This window comes from Vulpes lagopus, chromosome 6, assembly GCF_018345385.1.
Source record: "Vulpes lagopus strain Blue_001 chromosome 6, ASM1834538v1, whole genome shotgun sequence".
NCBI classification, from domain to species: Eukaryota; Metazoa; Chordata; class Mammalia; order Carnivora; family Canidae; genus Vulpes; species Vulpes lagopus.
The window spans coordinates 8,552,056-8,573,599 of record NC_054829.1 but is presented as its reverse complement, the minus strand read 5'-3'; the positions used below and the strand labels follow the sequence as shown (position 1 = coordinate 8,573,599).

Here is a 21,544-nt window from a genome sequence, read left to right as displayed (position 1 = left end):
GGTTTCCTCTCCTCAAGGGCATTGTGGTTAAATAGTTTGGTTCTGGGTCGGGACATAATAGGCATTAAAAATGGACTCAGGGGACACCTGGGTGGCTCAGTGGGTTAAGCTGCTGCCTTAGGCTCGGATCATGGTCTCAGGGTTCTGGGATCGAGCCCAGCCTCAGGCTTCCTGCTCAGCAGGGAGTCTGCTTCTCCCTCTGCCTTTGTGCTCTCTCTTGCTCTCAATCTCTCTCAAATAAATGAAATATTTTTAAAGAAGAATGCACTCAGGAATTGGGGTGCATGAGGGAACTGGGACTCAGAGAGGAGACCAGTCTAAGGACATAAGAGTCTGATATAGGTATTGACTACAAGGTGTTGCAGGAGGGGAGGGGGAAGTTTGGGTTTCAAAAAATAAAACCAAAACAAGCAAAGAGGCAGACGTCTGTCTGTCACCCTCCCACCTCCTGTCCTGTTTTCAGAGCTGAGTACTGGAGAGGTCAGGGTGCAACCTCCAAGTAAGTCCAGGCCTGCCATGCGGGTAAGGGCACAAACCTCAGGACTGTGGAGCAACTGCCAGGTGAGATGTCCAGGTGAGATGCCCGGGGATGCCTCCCCGCGCCTCCCACCCCCAGGAACACAGTCTTCACCCAGCCGCGAGGGTGCAGGGGTGCGAGGTCCACCCGGTGCAGGTCTCGCCCCCCCCACCCCGGGTTTGGTGAGGAGCAATGCTAGCAGCTCTCTGCTCTCACTACTCTTAGGGAACCTAGAAGCTCTGCTCGGGAAAGTGAGGCAAGGCAAGGCAATGCAGAACAAGCCGAGCTCGCCTTTAAACCTCCTTTTTGCCCCATTCCAGGGCTGGAAGGATACCAAGAGGCTGGTCCCTGACCCTGATCCCCAAGCCTGGGAGCAAGGCAGGCCAGCCCCTCGCGGCGCCATCCGCCTTGCGCTGTTGGTCCAGGCGGGCTCCCGCTCCCCCACCCCGGCCGGGTGACCCCCGGCCTCAATTTCCCCACTCGGGGCCCCGGGTGCTGGAGGGGAGCTGGAGCGCGCAGGGGTTCCGGCGGCCCCGCCCTCGGGGTGGGGCTGGGGTGGTCACGTGGGGGCCCCCGAGCCCCGCCCCGCCCCGCCCCCCGCCTCTGCGGGGTCCGGGTCTGGAGCGGAGCGCACCGAGCCCGCGAAGCCGCCACCCGGGGCTGCTGAGCTGAGGTCGGCGGCGCCGGGGGTCCGGGGCCAGCTGTGCCGGCGGCTGCACCCGCAGGAGCAGGAGCAGGTGCAGCAGGTGCAGCAGGTGCAGCAGCGAGGACCCGCGCGCGGGCGGCAGCGGCGACACCATGGATCTGTCCTTTATGGCCGCGCAGGTAACGGGGCGCCCTCCCCGCGCGCCCTGGGCTGCGAAGTTTGGGGAGGTTCGGGGCCACGGGCTCGCCGGAGGTTTCCACCGGGCGGTGGCGCCGCGGGGCTTCCACGTCCCCTGTCCTTTGTCCGGAGCCGGGCATCCCCGACCCGGAGGCGGACGAGCGCGGCGCCCGGGGGGGGGGGGGGGGGGGCGGGCCGTGCGCCCCGAGCGCCCCGGGTGCACCGGTTCCCGGAGCGCGCGGGGCCTGGGGGTGCGGGTCGGCCCCTCCCTGCCGCCCCCCTGCAGGACCCAGGACGCCCCCAAGGCCGTGCAGCCCAGATCCGTGCAAACCCGGCTGGGCGGGCTGCCTCGCTGTCCCCTCCCCACCTTCCCGAGGCGCGGGAGACCTCGCCCCCCCACTGTCCCCTAGACCGCAGCCCCTGCAGCCTGAGGAAGGGGGTGAGACCCGCTCTGTGACCAGCCGCTGGAGCGCAGCGATCCTTTTATCCTTTTATCCTTTTTTTTTTTTTTTTTTTTTGCTTTGTGCTGAGCCTGTAGCCACCAGTGCCCAACGCGACCATAGGTCTTCCCTTCGCACAGAACAGGTTGCCGATGGCAGGAAAACACAGATGACCTCTCATCACTGGGCCCTCGCTGAAGGAGGGCCCCCTGGAGTTCCGAGCGTTGGGTGGTCCTTACGTTTCTTGGCTCAGCTCTTGAGCTAGAACAAAGGCAGACAGACACCCCCTGGCTCTGCGCTTTGCGGAGCTGCCTGTGGCCTCTCGGGGGCCCAGCGCCGGGGACAGTCTGGCTCCAGGGAAGGCCACGTTTCCTCTAGGAAAAGAAAGCCCCAGTCTGAGCCCCATAATCAACTCAGATCTTGCACCTTCTGAGTCGATTATGTTGGGAGCCCAGAGGTAGGAAGGCCCCCGGAGTTCCCCTCCATCCCCTGCATGTGGGCCAGGAGCCCCACTTGCTGCTGTTTAATTTTCCAGGGAGTGGATTTTAAGACAACGCTTCCCTTTCCCTCCCCCAAATTTCACCCCGATGGAAGCCTGTTGAAAAAGTAGTAGCCAAACCCAGGCTGTATGGACAGCGAGTCCCCGAACAGTCATGGAAGGATGCCGGATCCCCAGGATGGCTCCAGATCCCAGCTCTCTGCAGCCGCTTGTTTAATTTTCCAAAATGTTCTCTGCTTCTGTCAGCTACACTGGTCTTTTTTTGCCTAATTTTCTGTCGCCTGTTCCTAAGCCCATGTTTATAAAAAACTGTCATGCGGGCATCATTTTAGACCGTGGTGACTTTAGCTACAGGATAAGTGGAGCAGCTTCACCAGATTTATTTGGAGGGGACAGAGGAGCTCACACGTCTGTCTCTGCCTGCCCCCTCTGCATCCCACTGAACAGCTTGTGTCCATGGTTACGAGATAAATTGATCACTGCTAACCCCGGGGCTGGCTGGAGCCTCCGCAGTTGCTATGGTAACCTGACAAAATAAACAGGGCTTTGCACCATCTATATAGTCAGAGCTTGCACAGAGCTTGGGTTCTTTTTGTTTTTGTTTTTGTTTTTTTTCCTGTCTCTTTTTTGTTTACTCTCAAGTTTTGTGTGGTGATTGTATTCCTGCCAACAGATATCTGGGCATTGATTACATGCCCAGTTCCGAGCGAGTTGCAAGGAACAGAAACGTGATTGCCATCACAGGGGGACAGACGCAGAGGTCTGTTGAGCACCTGCTGTGTGCCAGCCACTTGCACACTTTATTAGAGTGAATCCTTACTAGTCCAGGATGTGGGCCCCGTTTGTTATTCCTCTTTTTACAGATCCGGAAAGCAAACTTCAGAAAGATTAAATAATTTGCCCAGGATACACCATTATTAGGAGGAGGAGCACGCCAGAGCTTCAAATCTGGGGCTGGGTAGTTTTTCACAGCTGCTGGGGTTTCCTCCTTTACTGCTCCACCCTGAGAAGGACATGCTCTAAGGGACGGGGGACATATCTAAAGATGAGTCATCTCTTCTGCTTCTTCCAGGAAATGGTCTCACAGGGTGCGTTGCTTTCTGATGTTGCTCTGTCCTCCTCATCAACCACGAGAGTGGGAACTTTTGCTCTTTATCTGCAGCACTGAGTGCTTGGCCGCGGGGAGTGCTTACCATGTGGTGAGCACCACCATGAGAGTGGAGTGACCACCAGGTGCAGGTCACCCAGCTGCTGTCCCCGCACATCAGCAGCGGACAATTTTAATGGGGAAATGTTAATGCCTCCATCTACTTGTTCGGCAAAAGTTGGGTACCTGCCTTGTGCCAAGCTCCGTGCCAGGCCCCAGGACTGGGGTGCTGGTGACCAAGTGGAATAGGGTGTAGGTTTTCTTTCTGGGTGCTTCCAGAGGACTGGGATGGGATGAGCCAGGCTATGCCCAGCAAAGGGAATCCATCAGGGCTGGGTGGACCAAGACGCTTGGCACATAGTAGGCTTTCAGCAAGTTTCTGTTAGATGATTGGATGGGGGTGAGACAAGATGGATGTGTATGGTGAAAAGACAAGAACAGGGAAACAGTGCGTTCAAGGAGTCACACCCCCACCCCCACCCCCCGAACACCTTTGAGGACGTCAGTCTGATGGAGTAGAACTACAGACAGATCTTCCCTGGTGTATTCTAGGCAGAGAGGCAGGAGGGAGGGAGGCCTGGAATATAGTCACAGACTCTGCCAGGAAGAGGGAAGGTAGGGGCATGGGACAGCTGGGACAGGGGGCCAGCGCCAGGTCACAGAGGTGCTGACTGTTGAGTGGGAAGTCTACATTAATCAGTGGGAAGTGGGAGCCATTGCATGTTGTGGAGCAGGGAGTGGTTATAACTGAAGTAGTGCTTTGGGAAGATCCCAGCCCCAGCGGAGCCCAGAAGCATGAGGAGGCAGGAGTGGAGCTGGAAGTGCACACCTGCTTGATCAATTAGCTTGATTAATTGAATGAAACCAGCTTTTTGTGACTCCAAAAGCTTCTCTCCCTCCTCAGTCTCATGAACTGTGATTCCTGCTTCCAGTTTTCAAAGACTCAGAGAACATAAGCCTTTCAGAAAGGTTTGCCTCTCAAAGGCTAAGCATTACAAGGACACCCTTTATAGAAGGAGAGGGTGGACACCCGGGATCAGGCCATTGCTCTGATGCAGATATGCCCTCGCTGTTGTGGGCTCGTGGGGTTATATGTTGGGGGCTTGGAAGAGGCTGTGGACACTGATGATGTGAACACTCAGCTCACAGACCCCACATCACCCCTGAGCTCTGGAGGCTCCCAGCCGCCCATTCCTCCACCCTGGACACACCCCTGCCCCGCTCTGCAACAGGCCCTGGATCCCCAGACCCCCTGTAGAGTTGAACAGTTAATAAGAGATGTGCAGAGACCCTGAGACCTCCATGAGGAGACAAGAGAGTGAACATTTAAGGAATGTACTGTGTGGGCAGGAAGAGGGCCCAGGAGCGCTCCTCTCAAGTCGGAGGCTGTAAGGCCGTGATGAACAAGCACACGGATGGCTCAAGAGCTCGGTCTTGTGTTTGTCTCATGCTGTAGGGAACAGTGACTAGTCTAACCCCAGGAGATCCCGATGTTGGTGCCATTAGGATCCCCTGGGAGCTTTTAAGACCTGCTGCCTCTGCCCTGCCCCCAAGTGCCCCCATCAGAGTCTCAGCTGGAAGCACACATCGGTATTTTCTATCATTTCCCAGTTGATTCCAGTGTGTGTGCTCAGGGTAGAGGCTTGAAGCTGAAACCACACTTAGGGGCTATCTCCTTCCCCCTCCTCGGGATGGAACAGGTCCTTGGCTCTCTGGTCCCTGTCAGGTCACAAAAAGTCATGTGGTCACTGGAAGTCACCCGAGTATGGGTTCAGCAACTTATAAGAGTGAGACCCAGAATAATATAACCCGGGACCTGCTCCAGGATTGAGGGTCTCTCTTCCTCCTGACCGCACCTGCCACAGGTGGGAGACCTGTAATCAGGCAGGTGGCTTTATTAGTCCCATCATGCAGACGGGGAAGCAATGGAGAGCCAGGGTGGCTCCACCGACAAGCAGAGGAGCCAGGAGTAGAGCGCCGACCACAGGGCCATCCTGCATGTGAGCGCACCACCTTGCAGACCAGACCCAGTGTGGGGTTGGGGTGGGGAACTTGGGGCCCCACCGTGAATCAGCTTTAGGAAATCATCAATCCCTGGATACAGAGTGTTGTGTTTATGTCCATTAAAAAAAAATATTTTGCTTGTTTATTTATTTGAGAGAAAGAGCAGAAGCAGGAGGAGGGGCAGAGGGAGAGGGAGAAGCAGACTCCCCCCTAAGCAGTGGGGCTCCATCCCAGGACCTGAGATCATGACCCAAGCAGAAGGTAGATGCTCAACTGACCGAGCCACCCAGGCACCCCATGTTTATGTTCATTTATAAAGACACTGGTATACTGGATTAGGGCCCACTCTTTAATGACCTCATTTTAACTAGATTATACTTGCAGAGAAACCAGTTTGAAAGGAGGTCATGCTCACAAGTATGGGGAGTTAGGGCTTCAAAAGCATATTTTTGGAGGAGACACAATTCAACTCACAATAGCATCCAAAGATCCAATCAGGTTCTTGATTCTTATATTAGTGGCCCCTGGTCTTCGAGAGGCAGCGGACGGATCGCTTCTCTACACTTAGTTTCATCATTCCGTGAAATGGGCACAAAATAACCCTCCCCTTGGAACTGTCCATCTAGTCCCTCAGCAGATGTTTCCTGCGGGCCAGGCCCGGAGCTCTGGGGAGGAGAGGGCCACGGGCCTGCCGTGTGATATGTGACATGGTGTACGTAAACGCAGAGCCCAGAGGAGGCACCTAACGCAGAGGTCAGGGAAGGCTTCTGGAAGTTTGAATGGAGCTGTGCGAAGGATGCCTCGCCATTATGTAGGCCCAGAGAGCAGCCCTGAGCTCTAGCTCTTTGTGCTGCCATGCAGACACACAGGCCCAGGTCTGTGAGGTTTTCTGGGTTTCCAAGAAAACTGAAAATTTGGATTTTTACACACAGGCTGGATTTTTTTAAATGCGGGCCACTAATTAAAGATTTTTAGTAAGCCAACCAACCACAATGTGAGCTGTTTCAGTTACTGATTGCTCATTATTTCAGTTACTTAGTGGCTTAAAGCAGTCATTTATTTTGCTCGCTGTTTTGTGGGACCAGATCTGGGAAGGACTCAGCAGGGCAGTTTTTTTCTGCTCAGTGGCAGCTGGGCCTGGAGTCCAGCTCCAGCATGGAGTCCCAGCATGGCACACACGTCTGGCGGCTCTATTCAACTTGACCATTCTCTCCACTTTGTCTTGCAAATGTTCCTTCAGGCAGCTGGGGTTTCTTGCCAGTATGGTGGTCTTCTTGCGTGGCACTGCCTCCCCCCTGGATGGGCATTCCCAGGTAGAAGCTGTGAAGCCTTGAAGTCCCAGAATATCAGTAACTCTGTGGTCATTTGGTCAAGGAAGTCCTAAGGCCAGCTCAAATTTCAGTGGAAGGGATCCAATTCCATCTCTCAATGTGGGGAGCAGCGTGCATGTCCAGGAGGAATGGAAGGAGTGGATATCTTTGGGGCCTGGCCGTTGCATGGGGCCAAACTGGGCAGGCAGGTGTGTGGGTGAGGGTCATCCTGGGGGTGCCCGTGCAGTTGCTGTATATCGATGGGATGTGTGTAGAGCTGGACAAAACCTTGGGAACTACCACGCTCAAGAGAGAAGTAAATTACTACTAAGGGAGGTAGGCCATGACTTTATTAGGCTGAACTGTATCAAGTTGCTGATATTGGGGGCGCCTGGGTGGCTCAGTGGTTGAGCATCTGCCTTCATGCCCAAGGCATGATCCTGGAGACCCGGGATCAAGTCCCACATTGGGCTCCCTGCATGGAGCCTGCTTCTCCCTCTGCCTGTGTCTCTGCCTCTCTCTCTCTGTCTCTCATGAATAAATAAATAAAATCTAAAAGAAACCAAAAAAAAAAGTGGCTGATATTTGGTCACTTCGACCTGACAATTTCATATAGTTCAGCCTAATGACTATACAACCTGGTGAGACAATAAGTTCTTGAGTTATGGAGGGGTGGAGGGAGGAGACATGGGGTGGGGATCAGTACCTGCTGGGGAGATCTGAGGGGCTTCCTGCGTTTGAGGAGTGGAGGCCTCCCCCTCCCAAGACACACACACACACACACACACACACACACACACTTCTCCCCTTAGCTAGGCTTTTAGAACCTTGGCCTCCTTGGTGGGAGGACACAGTCACATCTGGAACGTTGTGTTGATGGTGGGCGCGTCTTTCTGGAAGACAGCATGCGTGGTCTAATCATAGCTGAGTTACTTCTGCTGCCAGGCCACCCTCCTGCTGTCCCTCCCTCTCTCTGGACCTTGCAGGGCTCACAGTTAATTTGCATTATAATCATTTTTCATGGAGGAAGAAAAAATTCACAAAAGAATCTGGTAGTGTTGGAGAGGCAATTCTGTTCTCTCTTAAAATGGACATAGCTACATTCATGGGCTTGTGGGATTTTTACGAAAGATCTGCAAGACACCAGCAGAAATTTTCTCTCCCGAGAGGAACACAGCACCGCCCAGAAAAACAGAATTCTAGAGAGCCTGGCAATCTGCTACTCAGAGAACGTTTTTCCCCAGCCAGCGGCTGCTCCTTTTTCTTAAAGCCAGAATTATCATTAAAATACAAATTGTCTATTATCTCAGATGTTTTTAACCAGAGGGCCTGTCTTGTTGTGCTTCAAATTCTCATTTAAAAGATTTAAATATTTTATCATTCTAATTAGACCTGCTTGGGGAGAGAATATAACGCTACATTTTTGCGGAGGTGTAATGAGCAGTCAAGGGAGAATAAAAATCCATGGTACCTTTTGTAGACTGGGTTTCTAGACAGCATTTTAAGAGTCAAGACATTCCATCTGACTGGCAATAATTCTGTGTCCCAGAGCTAAGAGAACCGGGGCATCTGGAGGTGGATTGCGAGTCTCCAATTAAATACACAAGTATTTAGGTCCAGCTGCTGTGTACTCGGCCCTGCTCTTAGGATCTGAACCCCAGTTCCTTCTACTCTAAGCTGATGGAGACCTACCTCTCTTCACTCCCTCCTCATTCTGTCCCCTCAAGATGTCCCTTGTGCCTTCCCATCAGAACTGCCACTTATCAACTGCTTAGGGGGGTGCCAGGCAGGCCCTGTGTTGTGCAGCGTGCAGAGTCTCGCTAAATCCTTTTTGGCAGCTCCATAGAATAGGCAATTTTAGGATCTATTTTTACAGATGAGGAAACTGAGGCTTAGGGCACACACAGCTGGGATTCAAACCCAGATCTTTGTTGCCATGTCAGCTTGTTTTCTTAAATGCAATACCACAGTCTCTGCCTTCTGATTAGTCTTTAAGCCATTCATGTTTAGTGTGACTTTTTTTTTAATGTGGTTGGGTTTAAATTTACTATCTCACAATTGCCTATTGGTTCCATCTGTTCTTTGTTCCCTTTTCCCTCTTTTTCTGCCTTACTTCAGATTAAGAGATTTTTAGTATTCCATATGATCTCCTTTGTTGGTTTACTAGCTCTGTTCTGCTATATTAGTGGTTGAGGATTTGTGGTATATGTCATTAAGTTATCACAGCCTGTCCACAAAGCAATTTTATGGCACTTCACATATAGTGTAAGAACCTTACAGCAATATCCTTCTCTTCTCCCCCCTCTCAGCTGTTGTGCTATTACTGTTACACGTTTCACTTCTGCATGTTATAAACCTCACACTACATTATTATCTTTGATAAAAGTCAATCATCTTTTAAAGCAATTTAAGTACTAAGGATAAAGTCATATGTATTTTCCCATAGGGTTATTATCTCCAGTGTTCTTTATTCTCCTGTGTAGATCACAAATGTATTATTTTCATTCTGCCTAAAGGATTTTCACATTTTTAGTGCTGAAATGCTGGCAATGAATTCTTCCAACTTTTATATGTCTGGGGGGAAAGCCTTCTTTTTTGGGGGGGAAGGGCTGTCATTTTTGAAAGTTAATTTTTACTGGGCGTAGAATTCTAGGTTGATAGTTTGTTTTTCAGTGAAGATACTATTCCACCATCTTCGTGCTTGCAATGTTTCCACTGAGAAATCTGCTACCATCGGATTTTGTTCTTCTAAACATAATATGTCATTTTTCCTTTGGCTGCTTTGACAGTTTTCTCTTTATTGATTTTGGGCACTTTGCTTATAATGTGGTTTAGTGTAGTTTTTTTTTTTTTTTCATGTTTCTTGTGCTTAGGATTTGGGAGCTTTCACATCTGTGGGTTTATACTTTTTATCACCTTTGGAAAGAATTCTGCTGTTCTTCCTTTTTTCCCCACAGTTTTATTGAGTTGACATATAACGTTGTGTAAATTTAAGGTATATAATACAGTGATTTGATATGATCACTGTATCCTTACCTCACATAGTTACAATTCTTTTTTTCTTATGGTGAGAATTTTTAAGATCCATTCTCTTAGCAACTTTCAAATGTATTGTACAGTATTTTAAAAAAATTAATAGATTTTACTTATTAATTCATGAGAGGCCCAGAGAGAGAGGCAGAGACACAGGCTCCTGCAGGGAGCCCGATGTGGGACTCGATCCCAAGACCCCGGGATCATGACCAGAGCCAAAGGCAGACGCTCAACCACTGAGCCACCCAGGTGCCCCTTCTTATTTCTTTACATATCATTTCTGTTCCCTCCTCTCCTTTTTTTGGAGACTCTATTTACACATATATCCGGCCACCTACATGTGTATGCCAGCTCCCTGGTGTTTATTCTTTCTTGTTTGTGTTTCATTCGGGGTAATTATTATTGACATGTCTTCAAGTTCACCAGTATTTTTCTTGAACATCTAATCTCTATGAATCCCATGCAGTGTATTTCTGATCTTAGACGTGGTAGTCTTTATGCCCAGAATCTTAATTTATGTTTTTTTTTTTTTTAATATCTTCAATTCTCTTTACATGTTCAGTGTTTCCTTTAGCTTTTTGAGCATGTGGAATAGTTTCAACAACTGCTCCTCCACCCTCCTCTGCTGGTTCTAAATCTGCCTCAGTTCTGCTTAAGTTTGATTGACTACTTTCTCCTCACTAAGGGTCATATTTGCCTGCTGCTTTTTGCATGCCTGGTAATTTTTGATTAGATCCCAAACATGAATTTTACCTTCTGGGATGCTAGATAGTCTTGTATTCCTATAAATATTCTTGAGCTCTATTCTGGGATACAGTTATGTTACTTGGAAACAGTTTGACCCTTTGGGGGCTTGCTTTTAAGGTTTGTTAGGTTGGATTGGAGCCATCTTTAGCAGAAGAGCCATCCTCACCCACTGGTGAGGCAGGTGGCTCTGGGTATTCCACCCAGGGCTCTGTGAATTACAAGATTTTCCAAGTGGCTGGTAGATTCAAGGACTCTTTCAGGCCTGTGTGGATGCCAGGCGCTATTCCCTGCCATCCTTTTGGGTACTTCCCACCTCCAGTGCTTCCCTGACCCACATGCACTCATCGGTCCTCTCCTAATTATCTGAGGGGTCCTTCCAGAGACCCCCAGGACCCTCCGTAAACTCTCTCCCGTCCATTGTCTCCAGCTGCATTGGTCTCCCCGGACTCTCAGTCCCATCTTTTCAATCGGGAACCCACTGGTCTCTGTCTGGGTTACCCTTTCCTGCTCCACAGCCTGGAAATTCTCCCCAGGCAGGCAACTGAGTCACTTGTAGAGATTACCTGGCTTGTTTCCTGTCTCTCACAGGTCACTGTTCTTCACTGCAGGATGTCCAGTATCTTGAGAACCATTTTTATGTATTTTGCACATTTTTCTTGTTCTTTCATTTGGAAGGGTAGATCCAGTCCCTGTTACTCCATCTTGGCTGGAAGCAGAATTTTCTTAAGCCTGTGTTTTTAACAACCATGTCCCCACCTTCTTCCTTTCCTGCACTGTGGAAAGCCAAACTGCATGGGCCGAACAAATTCCTTTCCATTCTACTATTGTCCCTCGAATTTCTTCCACGACGTCTGAGATATTGAAAGGGCCAGTGTTGTGATGCAGGTGTCAGGCCTGTGTGCCAGCAGCCGGAGGTTAGGTGGCTTAGTGAGCCGGGGTCAGTTCCCTGATGCATCCCGGCAGGCACCTGCTCTACAGGGAGGCTCAGTTCCCAGAAGGATGAGAGTCAGGGGTGGGCAGCAGGCCGCTGCAGCCTCAGGCCCACCCAGGCTGGGACCCTGCGTGTCTTCCCCAGGCCCTGCGATGGCCCCTCATCCATCCCCACAGCACGGAGCTGGGGGAGCTGATTAGAAATGCAGTGACACTTGGCTTCCAGCAGCTTTGGTGGAGGGGACCTCGGGCCCTGTGCCCCCGCCTCTCTGCGGAGCCTGGCAGTGCTCCTTCTGCCTGCACCTCCTGCCTCCTCTCTGATGTCCTGCCAGTCCCCTTCCTCTCCGCGGAGTTTCTCCTGGGGCCCCTCTGTGGGTCCCAGTAACCAGATCTATCAGGCAGGGTGGGCTTGCAGGCAGCATGCCACAGAGAGGCTCCCCACAAGCTGTGTCAGGCAGTGTCTAGGAGCCAGAAAGGGGCTATCATCTTTGTCACCCTGATCATCATCATGTGAGTGCACATCACACAGAGAACGTCACCCTCAGGCAGGCAGCTGGGTGAGGCAGGGTGAGGGAAGAGGGGCAGATGGTGCGGCTGCGTCTTGGACATGTGGAGGACCAGGCTCTGTGCCTGGACAGCACTGCCACACACCCATTTCAGACAAGGGTTCCTGAGGCCCAGAGAGCCTGTGAATCTGGCCCAAAGTCACCCAGGCTGGAAGGGGTGAGATTGGGTTGGGTCTGAGCCAGGGCCCAGGGACTAGCTGGGGGACAGCTGATGGATTGCAGCCCTGACACGGGTGTCCTGGGGCGCCCTGGACAGGTGTGGTTCCATGTGACAGCCCCCCACAGCCCAGCGCCCCTGTTAGCCGCCCTCCCTCTCTAGAGCCCATGGGCACAGAGGGGACTGTGGCTGCAGGGAGTTGTTACAGAGCCCAGACAGGCTGGCGCCAGAGGCTCATGGGGGGGGGGGGGGCGGCGCAGGAGGCTGAAGGAGCTGGGGCCGGGGCTCTGGAAGTGGTCCTCCCCCCCCCCCCTCCTCCGCCTCCGCACCCCGCTGCCCCTCTGCCTCCATCAGAGCATCATAGAATCCTGGCATTCCCCGAGGACAAGGGTTCCTGTTTCCTTTATGCTGGGATCGTGACTCTCCAGCCCAGGGCCAGACCTGGTAAATATTTAATCAATGAATCCAGAGAGCTAGGAATCAACAGAAGTGCAAGAAAAACTGGATAGAAAACTGTCTTGGGGCGCCTGGGTGGCTCAGTGGCTTAAGCATCTGCCTTGGGCTCAGACCACGATCCTGGGGTCTTGCTCCCTGCTGTGAGCAGTCTCCTCCCTCTCTTCCTGCTGGTTCTCTTTCTCTCTCTCTCTCTCTCTCTCTAACTCTCTCTCTCTCTCAAATAAATAAATAAATAAAACCTTTAAGAAAAGGAAAAAAAAAAAGAAAGAAAACCCTATCTTGCATCACTTTGCCAGACACTTCCGGGTTCTGGATCACAGCTTTCTTTCCCCGAGGCCCCCAGTTACTGACAATACCTGGTCCTGCTGTCACTGCACCCCACGACCTGTCTGTGATCTCCCCAGCTCCCTCCTTTCCCCCCCCCCCCAGAGTGCCTGCCATGGGGGTGGGGGTCAGGCCTGGACTCCTGTTTTCCAAGCATCCTTTTGTTCCAACCTCTGAACGGTCCCACGGTGGGAACTGATGAGGTGGTCCTCATGCCCAGAGCGGTGAAGACCCCCACAGCCTATATCTGATGGGAGGGACTTGGGTTTGAGTAGAGGGCTGGTCCCTCTTAACTCCTGGGCCTCAGCATCCCCCGTAGCCCATCTGGGGATGAAGTACCCCTCCCAAAGAAAGACAGCGCTGCTAGAGTCATGAAGCATTGGTGGGGAGCACTCACTCCAGGCAGGCTGAAGCTGAACCCTCCCATACGCCAAAACCTTACAGCTCATGCCCCTTTACACATATATCTGCCTCCCCTCTCTGTCCAGGAGACCCTCAGAGGCTAATGGGACTAGCTGGGCCTTATTCCTCTTTGGAGCCTCAGGGCCAGGCCCATAGTAGGTGCTTAAGAAAAGCCCATGGGATGGGCTCACACAGTGAGCCCCCAAGTCTAGGAACCCCAGTGTGAGTTCTGACTTCCGTGTTGCTGTAGGACCCTGGCCAGATCACCAGGCAGATCCACTGTAATCTCAGAACCGCCCCCCACCCCCCCACACACAGCATACCTTGTAAGGTGGCCCTCTGGGTATCTTCAGCCACGGGGAACTCACCACCTTGCAAGACTGTGACTTCTGCTGGAATCAAGCCTTGCCCCTGCACAGCCAGGAAAATCACTTCCTCTCTCCAAGTCCCGGCATGCTCCACTGTGCAATGGGATAGGAGTAGTTGTGATAAGTTATGATAAACCTCAAGACTTTGAGGCTTAACACTGGTCATGTCGCTCCTACTAAGTGTCAGTAAAAGGAATTACTCGCAGCAAACTTTCTCTCTTGAGTCAAAAATCCTCTTCCCTTTAATTCTGCCCCTTGGTCCCAGGCAGTGAGTCTAATCCTGCTTGCACAGTGACCTCCTCTGTGATTGCACAGGGCCCCGGAGAGCACATGAGGTGGGGGAGCAGGAGGCCCGAGTCCCAGGGCTGGCTCTGCCATGTGAGACCTGGAGGGGGAGTGAGATCCGTAACTTCTCGGAGCCTCAGTGTCTCTGTCTGTTAAATGGGTGCAGTAACACCTGGCTCACGGCACGGGCAGGAGAATGAAATGAGATGATGGTTGTGCAAACAGTACACTTTGTACAAGACTGCATTACCTGTTACTCTGAACCACCTTCCTGTATCCTCCCTTGGTATCATTCTTGGTTTGGGACTAAATGTTAACTATTTCTCTCCACTGGTTTCCCAAATGAATATTCCCTCTGGAATCTTCACTAGGTCAGGCAGTGTTCTCATAAATCCATTTTCTTAAAATAAGATGTGATGCTCCAGAAGAATCCATCACCTCCTTGGATCCAGCCCTGATACACCCATGAATATGGCCATGGAGAATCCAATCTTGCTTTCCGTAATGCTATACCTTTGACTCATGCTGATGAGAGACCTCTCTTTTTGGAGCGCTACTTAGCCATTTCTACCTTCCAGAATGTGTACGACTGATCTTTTTGAACCCTAGCACAGATATGTCAAGAGCTGTGAAGCGTCTGAAATCCCATCCTGTTTGCAAGTGCGCCTGCTATAATTTAAAAGACGCTGACAGAAGCCATGAGGCTCCTGGATAAAGGACTTTATGACTCATAGCGCAGCCAGTGGCATGAGCTTCATGTTCTCACCAGGGCACCTTACCGCACGAGCCCGGAAGGATGATGCCGAGCAGCCCGGGGGAGGCCAGGCACACACTGGGTCTGTGGAACGGCCGGGAAACCCCATGCTTCGGAAACCCCACACTTTTAAGGGAGCTGCTGGCAAACCCACCCAACCTTTGTCTTTGAGAGAGATGTCACCCTGGTCAGGAAACAAATGTGTCCTCTGGCACCGAGGGGACATGCTCTTTCTTCAGGGTGGTTTGCTCTGCAAACATCCTTAAAAAATAATCTGAAACGGGGCCCCTGGGGGGCACAGTCAGTTTGGCATCTGACTCTTGATTTCAGCTCCTGTCATGATCTCAGGGTCCAGGGATCCAGCCCTGCGTCAGGCTCAGCGCTTAGTGAGGGGTCTGCTTGAGGTTTTCTCTTGCCCCTCCCCTGTTCTTTCTCTCTCTCTAAAATCAATCAATAAATCCTAAAAAAATAAAATAAAATAAAAGATAGTATGAAACAAAAGCTGTTGATTCCTTTGTCCAAAGGGCACTTGAGAGGTGGATGGAGAGTAGTCTCCCGATGATCTATTTATACTTCACCCTCTACCCCCAGTGCACAGATCTGGGCTTGTGGCTCCCTTGGCTACTCCTGAGCTGTGTCACCTGGGGCAGAGTACTAGCCTCTCTGCGCCTCCGTTTGTGCAGCCTGAAGTAGAAGTGCTGTGAGGGATTCTTTGCAATAGCTTTCTGGAAGTGTGTTTGCTGTGCTGGTGCAGAGTAGGCCGTGGAGAGAAGGCAGCAAGCTGCGGTCACCGCGACTTGGAGCTCATCCTTCCAGCCCCTGATTCTCGGCCCTGTGTCTCCACCATCCTTCCCTGACCTGGTCCTCATGCTCCTGCCTCTTCTCTCCTGTCAAATGGGCAGGATCCCTGGCCCGGAGCCCATCAGCTGGTGGTGAGCGCCAGGAAGCTGGGGTTGGGAGGTGTGGAGCAGTAAGCACAGAGCCTGACTGGTGCCCAGGCTTAGGGGACGTGGGTGAGTTACTTTCTGAGTCTCAGCCTCCTCATCCGGACCCGAGAACCTGCCCCCTGGGATTTAGAGACAAATGAGAGGAGGTGATAAACAGGGCCCCATTTGGAGCATTCCTACATGAGACAAGTGCTCAGCAGGACCATTATGGTGCTATTCTGGGAGTCTGAGCTTCCTGAACTCAGTGTGGGGCCAGAGACATGTGTTTCCTACCTGCTGGGAAAGGCGACCACTCTAGCCGCTCCCTGGAGAGAACTGATTAGGAACAAACAGCACAATGAAGGGGGCTGCGAGGGGGCTGCGGGGCATGAGCTGGTTTTGCAAACTTGCAGACCTCTCCGCATGCTGGGCATCCTCGTGGCAGGGCCCCTGTGGCCTCCTGCGAAGGGAACACAGAACTGCCCAGGCCATCCTCCCAGGTAGCTCGGCCCCCAGAGACCTGCTGTCTGGTCTCAGCAATGCTGCTCACACACTGTGTGACCTTGGGGCAGGGAGATGAATGCTCCCTCCTAGGCTCCATTTAGGGACTCAGTGTAGTGAGGTGGTTTAGGGTTGGAGACGAAGGCAGACACACTGGGTTTGAATCCTGAATTTGACACTGGCTGGGAGACTCGAACATGCTGTGCATCCGCGTAGGCCTCGGTTCCCTTATCTGTGAAGTGGGGATGACGACCTTTCCCGCCTCGTGGAGCTGTTGTGAGGATCAGACACGGCCAGATGCGTGCAGAGCCTGGCCACTGAATGGTGCGTGCTGTGATGTCCCATTTTCTGTGTAGTGGTCTGCAAAACAGGGTGGGTGGGAGTGGACCACGGGATCTCTTACTGCAAGGGGACATGGAAAGACTCCCAGAGTCAAGGTGGGCAGACCCTGATCCGAATTCTCCTTAGCTTCCCCCTGGTTATGTGTGACCTTCTCTGCGCCCGCCGTCAGTGCAATAGCTAATCACACCTCCTTCCATCGCATGTGACAAAAGCACTGGTCACCACGCCTGGCCCGGGAGGTGGGTCGGTGTTCAAGGTGCCTCTCAGCTCTGAGCTTGTCAATCAGCAGGGCTGCTGGCTCCAGAGCGTGTGCCTCTATTTGGGGCCATAGCCAGCTGGAGGGTACCAGACATGGAGTCTTGGATGGGCCAGAACTGGTCGGATTCTCAATGTGGGCCGCACACAGGTCCCAGTGGCTGGAGCTGCCCATCCCTCTGTCCCAAAGCAAGGATGAGTCCTCAGGACATCCGCTGGAGCAGCTTGGACTGATGGACACCCCCCCAGCTCAGTGCACCCCAGGGCAAGCGAGGTGGACAGGAAGGAACAATGCCTTCTGCAAAAGGAAAATCTGCTCAGCCTTCTCCTGGCAAATGACATCTCCTGAGCCCTCAGAGGTGGAGCCCATTTCCTATCTTTTTAGTCAGGAAAATTCAGTGGTGCTGAGGGATATTCTGGGGGGAGGAACCTGCAGGCTGCCATTCCCTGGATCGATCATAGAGAGGAATGTGAAGACGCGAGGGCTCCTCTGGCTGGGTTCATGTCACGGTGGTGGAGGAGTTGAACCCCAGCTGCCATTGGCCCCTGGGGTCACTAACCAGTGCCAGCCACGGTGACACCTGCCGCTTGCTGGGTGCCAGGCTCTCTGCTGAGTGCTTTCCATGGAGCAGCACAGCTAAGCCTCACCACTGTGTTCTGAAGCAGAAATGACAGTTCTGCTCAGTTTTCAGATAAAGCAGCCGAGGCTGGGAGAGCTGGGTAAGTAAGCAGAGCTGGGATTTCAGCGGCTGCCAGGTGACCACATGCTATTCCCCTCCTTACTCCCTGGGCTCAGTGGCTCTGCCGTGAGGCTTATGTGTTGCTAGATCAGAGCTGAGCCCGAGCAGGGAATCGGAAGAACGGCAGTCCTGGAGCCCCTCACATTTCCACGGTGCTTTTTGGTTCTCCACGCAAAGCAGGTGTCAGAGCAGGCTCATACGGGAGCCTGGGGCAGCAGCTTTGGTTTCGAAAGTGGAAACCCAGGTGCAGGGAGGAGGAGTGGATATCCCCAGGGCTGGGGTCCAGCCTGGTAGTAGCCAGGGGTCCCGGAAGAAGCTCCCGCAGGAGGGGCAGCCCTGCGCAAGGCTCAGGAAGCAGCTGGTGAGTGGCCTGGGAAGGTCCCTGGGCAGAGGAGCAGGTGCACATCCGAAAGGTTCTCTGCAGGCAGGAGGGGGCTGCGGGGGGCTGGTGGAAGGGAACTGCACCGTCAGACAGAAAGGTGGACAGATGCCAGGTCTTCTGGTGCCCATTCGGTGCCCACCGGGGATGAACCCCTCGGGCCTGCAAAGCAGAGGTGCTCAGACCACAGCATGAGCCAACTGATGCTACTCCTCGGGCCCTTGGGCCAAGGCCGGTCTCCCTTCCTTAATCCACTTCATTCATTCAACAGCCATCCTCTGGGCCTGGGTCTGGCTCTGCACTGGGTACCAGGAGAAGAGGTGGCCGGGACAGTCCCTGCTACCAAGGGGCCAGCCGTCTGGTGGGAGAGCAGGGGAGCCATGAGAACTGATGATACCGAGAGAAGGGTGGGGTTGGCCTCAGAGGAGGGCGTCTCAAGCAGCCTGCAGGGGCTATCTGGGAGGGCTTCCTGGAGGAAGTGGTGTCTCAAGCCCTGCTTGAAGCCCTTTAAGGGCTTCCTGTCCTGCTGCTCTGCGTCTGCATGCTTGAGGCTTTCTTGAAGGCTGCAGCAGCTCTGGGGTGGCCATAGTTTCTGGAAGGAGCAGGCTGGCAGGTCCTTGACTCCTGTAATTCTGCGCTCCAGCCAGTGCCAGGTTTTGTCTGTTTTGGGGCCTGCAAAGTTTGGCACTGGGGCAGTGAGACCCCTCAGGAAGTAAGGCTGGCCAGGGCAGGGGTGAAGTCCAGGTGTCCCTCCCACCTTCTCCTCCCAGAACCCCATCATGTCCCCTCTCCTCGTCACACCTGTAATGCACAAGGCCCGATGTCAACTGCTGCTCTGAGCCCAGGTGCCACATGCCTGCCAAGCTCACTCTGGATGAGGCCAGGCTCCTTCCTGAGACCCCTTCTGTGTGGGTGTTTAGGTCTCTGGGTGTCGGCCCGGGGACATTTGCCCACCTGGGAGCAGTGGCTCCCCATTTGGGCAGGGAGAGCGCATGGGGCTCGGATCTCCAATCACAGACTTGCATCCTGCTGTAGCAGGAAGAGGCCTGTCATCAAAGCTCCCTTCACACAGAGCTGGTGTCTGTCCCGTATGGGACAGTGTAGGGGGTGTGGGGACACCCTGAGACAGGCCCTGCATCTGTGGCTGGAGCTGGCCTCTAGAAAAGATGTCCTTTTAGACCATCTTGCTCCTCCTCTACCTTCTCATCAGTCTTAATAACTGATCTGTCCTTATAATACCCTAAAATGCCTCCATTTTGGGGACACGTGCTGTTCTCCTGTGTCCCCTAGCCCAGCTGTGCTTCTGCCTTTGGAGGAAGACACAGCTGCCTTCAAATTCTCTGCCATCCAGGCTCCTGTGACTTGAGCCAGTCACATAGCAGCTTTAGACTTGTTGCTTTGCCTGTGAGATTGAGCAAGTGACATTTGTCTGGAAGGGTTGCATGGGGCCTTTGAAGAGCCAGGAGACAGGCCTGGCACTGAGCACTGAGCACTGTCTAGATGTAAGGAAGGGAGGCCCAGGAAGGGGGACCACCCTATGTGCCTACTCAGGGTCAGAGACATCAACTCATGACATTAAGCTGTCCCCCCAGCTCGGGTCTGGGGACTGCTCTCTGCTTCCTCTGACCAGCCTGGCTCCAGCTGGCAAGGGCTCCTGGCTCAGACCAGTCCCTTCTCCCTGAACCTTGTCTCAAAATCTCATGGTTCTCTTCCCCCCCTTGTTTTTTTTTTTTTTTTTAAGCTCCGCTGTGAGTCAAGGTTGGTACTAGGTGGCAGGGTGAGATTCAGGGTGTTGCATTTGAAGGCTCACCTTGCAGTCACAGTGTTTCCTTGCAAAATAGTTGTGTGCAAGGATGCAAAAGACCTTAGCTTAAAATTCCTCATTTTAAGACAATCAGCAGGTTGAATTGATTATTGATTGGGGCCAGTACAGGGGATCGGCAGTCCAAGGGCCACTTACAGGCAGGCTGATGGAGAGAAAACCTCCTGATCGTGACCTTGGCTGACCGGGTAGTTTTCTACAGCAAATATTCTAACAAATGATAACAATATTCACAGACTCAAAGTGGTTAAGTCAACAGCCTTTAGAGCTGTTGAAACAGAGCATTTATTATAACATCAAAGCTGGTGGCTCTTCTGGGTAAATGGAAAGAAGCTTGACCTTTGGAGGACAAGAGGCAGACTCGATGGGGCTTTAAGTTCAATTTTACGGCAACTGTGATGTAAATATTTCATAATCTCTCCTCTTATCTAAGCGAAGCTAGACAAAAGGCCCTGTATCAACAGCTTCCTGGTGTCTCCAATTTCAAGCATACTTATCTGTGGATTCTGGTTCATTCTGTTTCTGGCGACGTGTAACTTATTGACAATAACGAGCACAGGTTGAGGCGCGCGGCCTGATGAAGCTCCACGGTGTGCAGAAAATTGTTGACACATCAGGCCCGGTTGCCGTCGCGTGAAAGCTCTGCTTGCACAGTTGGTGCTTGGCCGGAGGCTCCCTCCCACCCTATCTGCGAAGGGTGGCTCACCTGGCTGGCCCTGTTGGTGCCAACAGTACGGTTCATGCAGAACTCCCGCTCTCCTTCCCGGAGTCTGGAATTTGGGTTTGCGCTGCCCAGGGGGTGCCTGTGTGAGCAGCCCCCCAGTAAAAACCCTGGTGCTGAGTATCCTTAGTTGGCTACATTTGGGACATTTTGTCACAACCTGTTGTTGGGGAATTAGGGGCATCCTGTGTGACCGTACTGGGAGGAGACCCTTGGAAGCTGGTGCCTGGTGTCCTGCGGGCTTCACACCCCTTGCACCTTTTCCCTTTGCTGATTTGTTGCTCTGTGTCCTGTGCTCTCATACGGGGGAGCCATGAGTCTTCCCAGAGCATCATCAAACCCGGGGTAGGCTTAGGGGCCTGACATACACATGTACCTGCCCCCGTGACTGCCATCCAGGTCAAGAAGTAGATCATTTCCAGGGCCCCCTAGAGATGCCCTCTTGTAGCCAGTGCCTCCCAAGGACTTGCTTATCCCTCTCACACTTCCTGCCAGGCCTTAGGGAGCATCTTCCACCGGTCACTCCTCTACAGCTCTGTTTGCACACAGAATGGCTTTTTTTTTTTTTTTTTTTTTTTTGCACACAGCTTATTCACAAATGCATCTTTTTTTCTGAAAATAGCTGCCTCTGACCCAGCCATGTTTTATCTACCAGAACGTTCCTTAATGACATCGTTTCTACTGACCCTGTTCCCTGACCCCCAGCACTTAACTCCCTATTCTTACTTTTAAAAAACCTTGTGGATATTGGCTGATTTTTATTATTATGGACATTATTAAAATGCTCCAGGTTGGGGGGGCGGTTCATAGTCAACTTTCTTGCTGGAGACTTCTTAAGGAGCTCTAATCTCTCACTGGGTCTGAGAACATTTTAAAGCTGAGTGGGATTCATCAGAATGGTTTTGAATGGGGCTATCGTGGTGGGTTTTCTACAAGTGACTCTGGGAAATGCTGGACAAAGTCTGTTCTCTCAAGCAGGGAGCTTTGGGGGATGGGGTACAGCAACCACCAGGCTGCTGTCTTCCCCGGGGGTGGGGATCAGGATCCTCTCAGGGAGTGACAGGTTTTCCATAGTTTTAGCTGAAGGAGACACAGA

The 21,544-nt window shown here is 52.6% G+C and overlaps 1 protein-coding gene across 1 annotated transcript in view; it reads left to right on the top strand.

Annotated features, from left to right (window-relative positions):
* The first annotated feature begins 1,128 nt into the window (after window positions 1–1,128).
* Window positions 1,129–21,544, top strand: part of C6H14orf132 (chromosome 6 C14orf132 homolog) — a 43,444-nt gene continuing 23,028 nt past the window's right edge. The window contains exon 1 of the mRNA XM_041759950.1: window positions 1,129–1,342. Within this exon, the coding sequence (XP_041615884.1) occupies window positions 1,316–1,342 (27 nt within the window). The 5' untranslated portion in view covers window positions 1,129–1,315. The remainder of the gene's footprint in view (window positions 1,343–21,544) is intronic.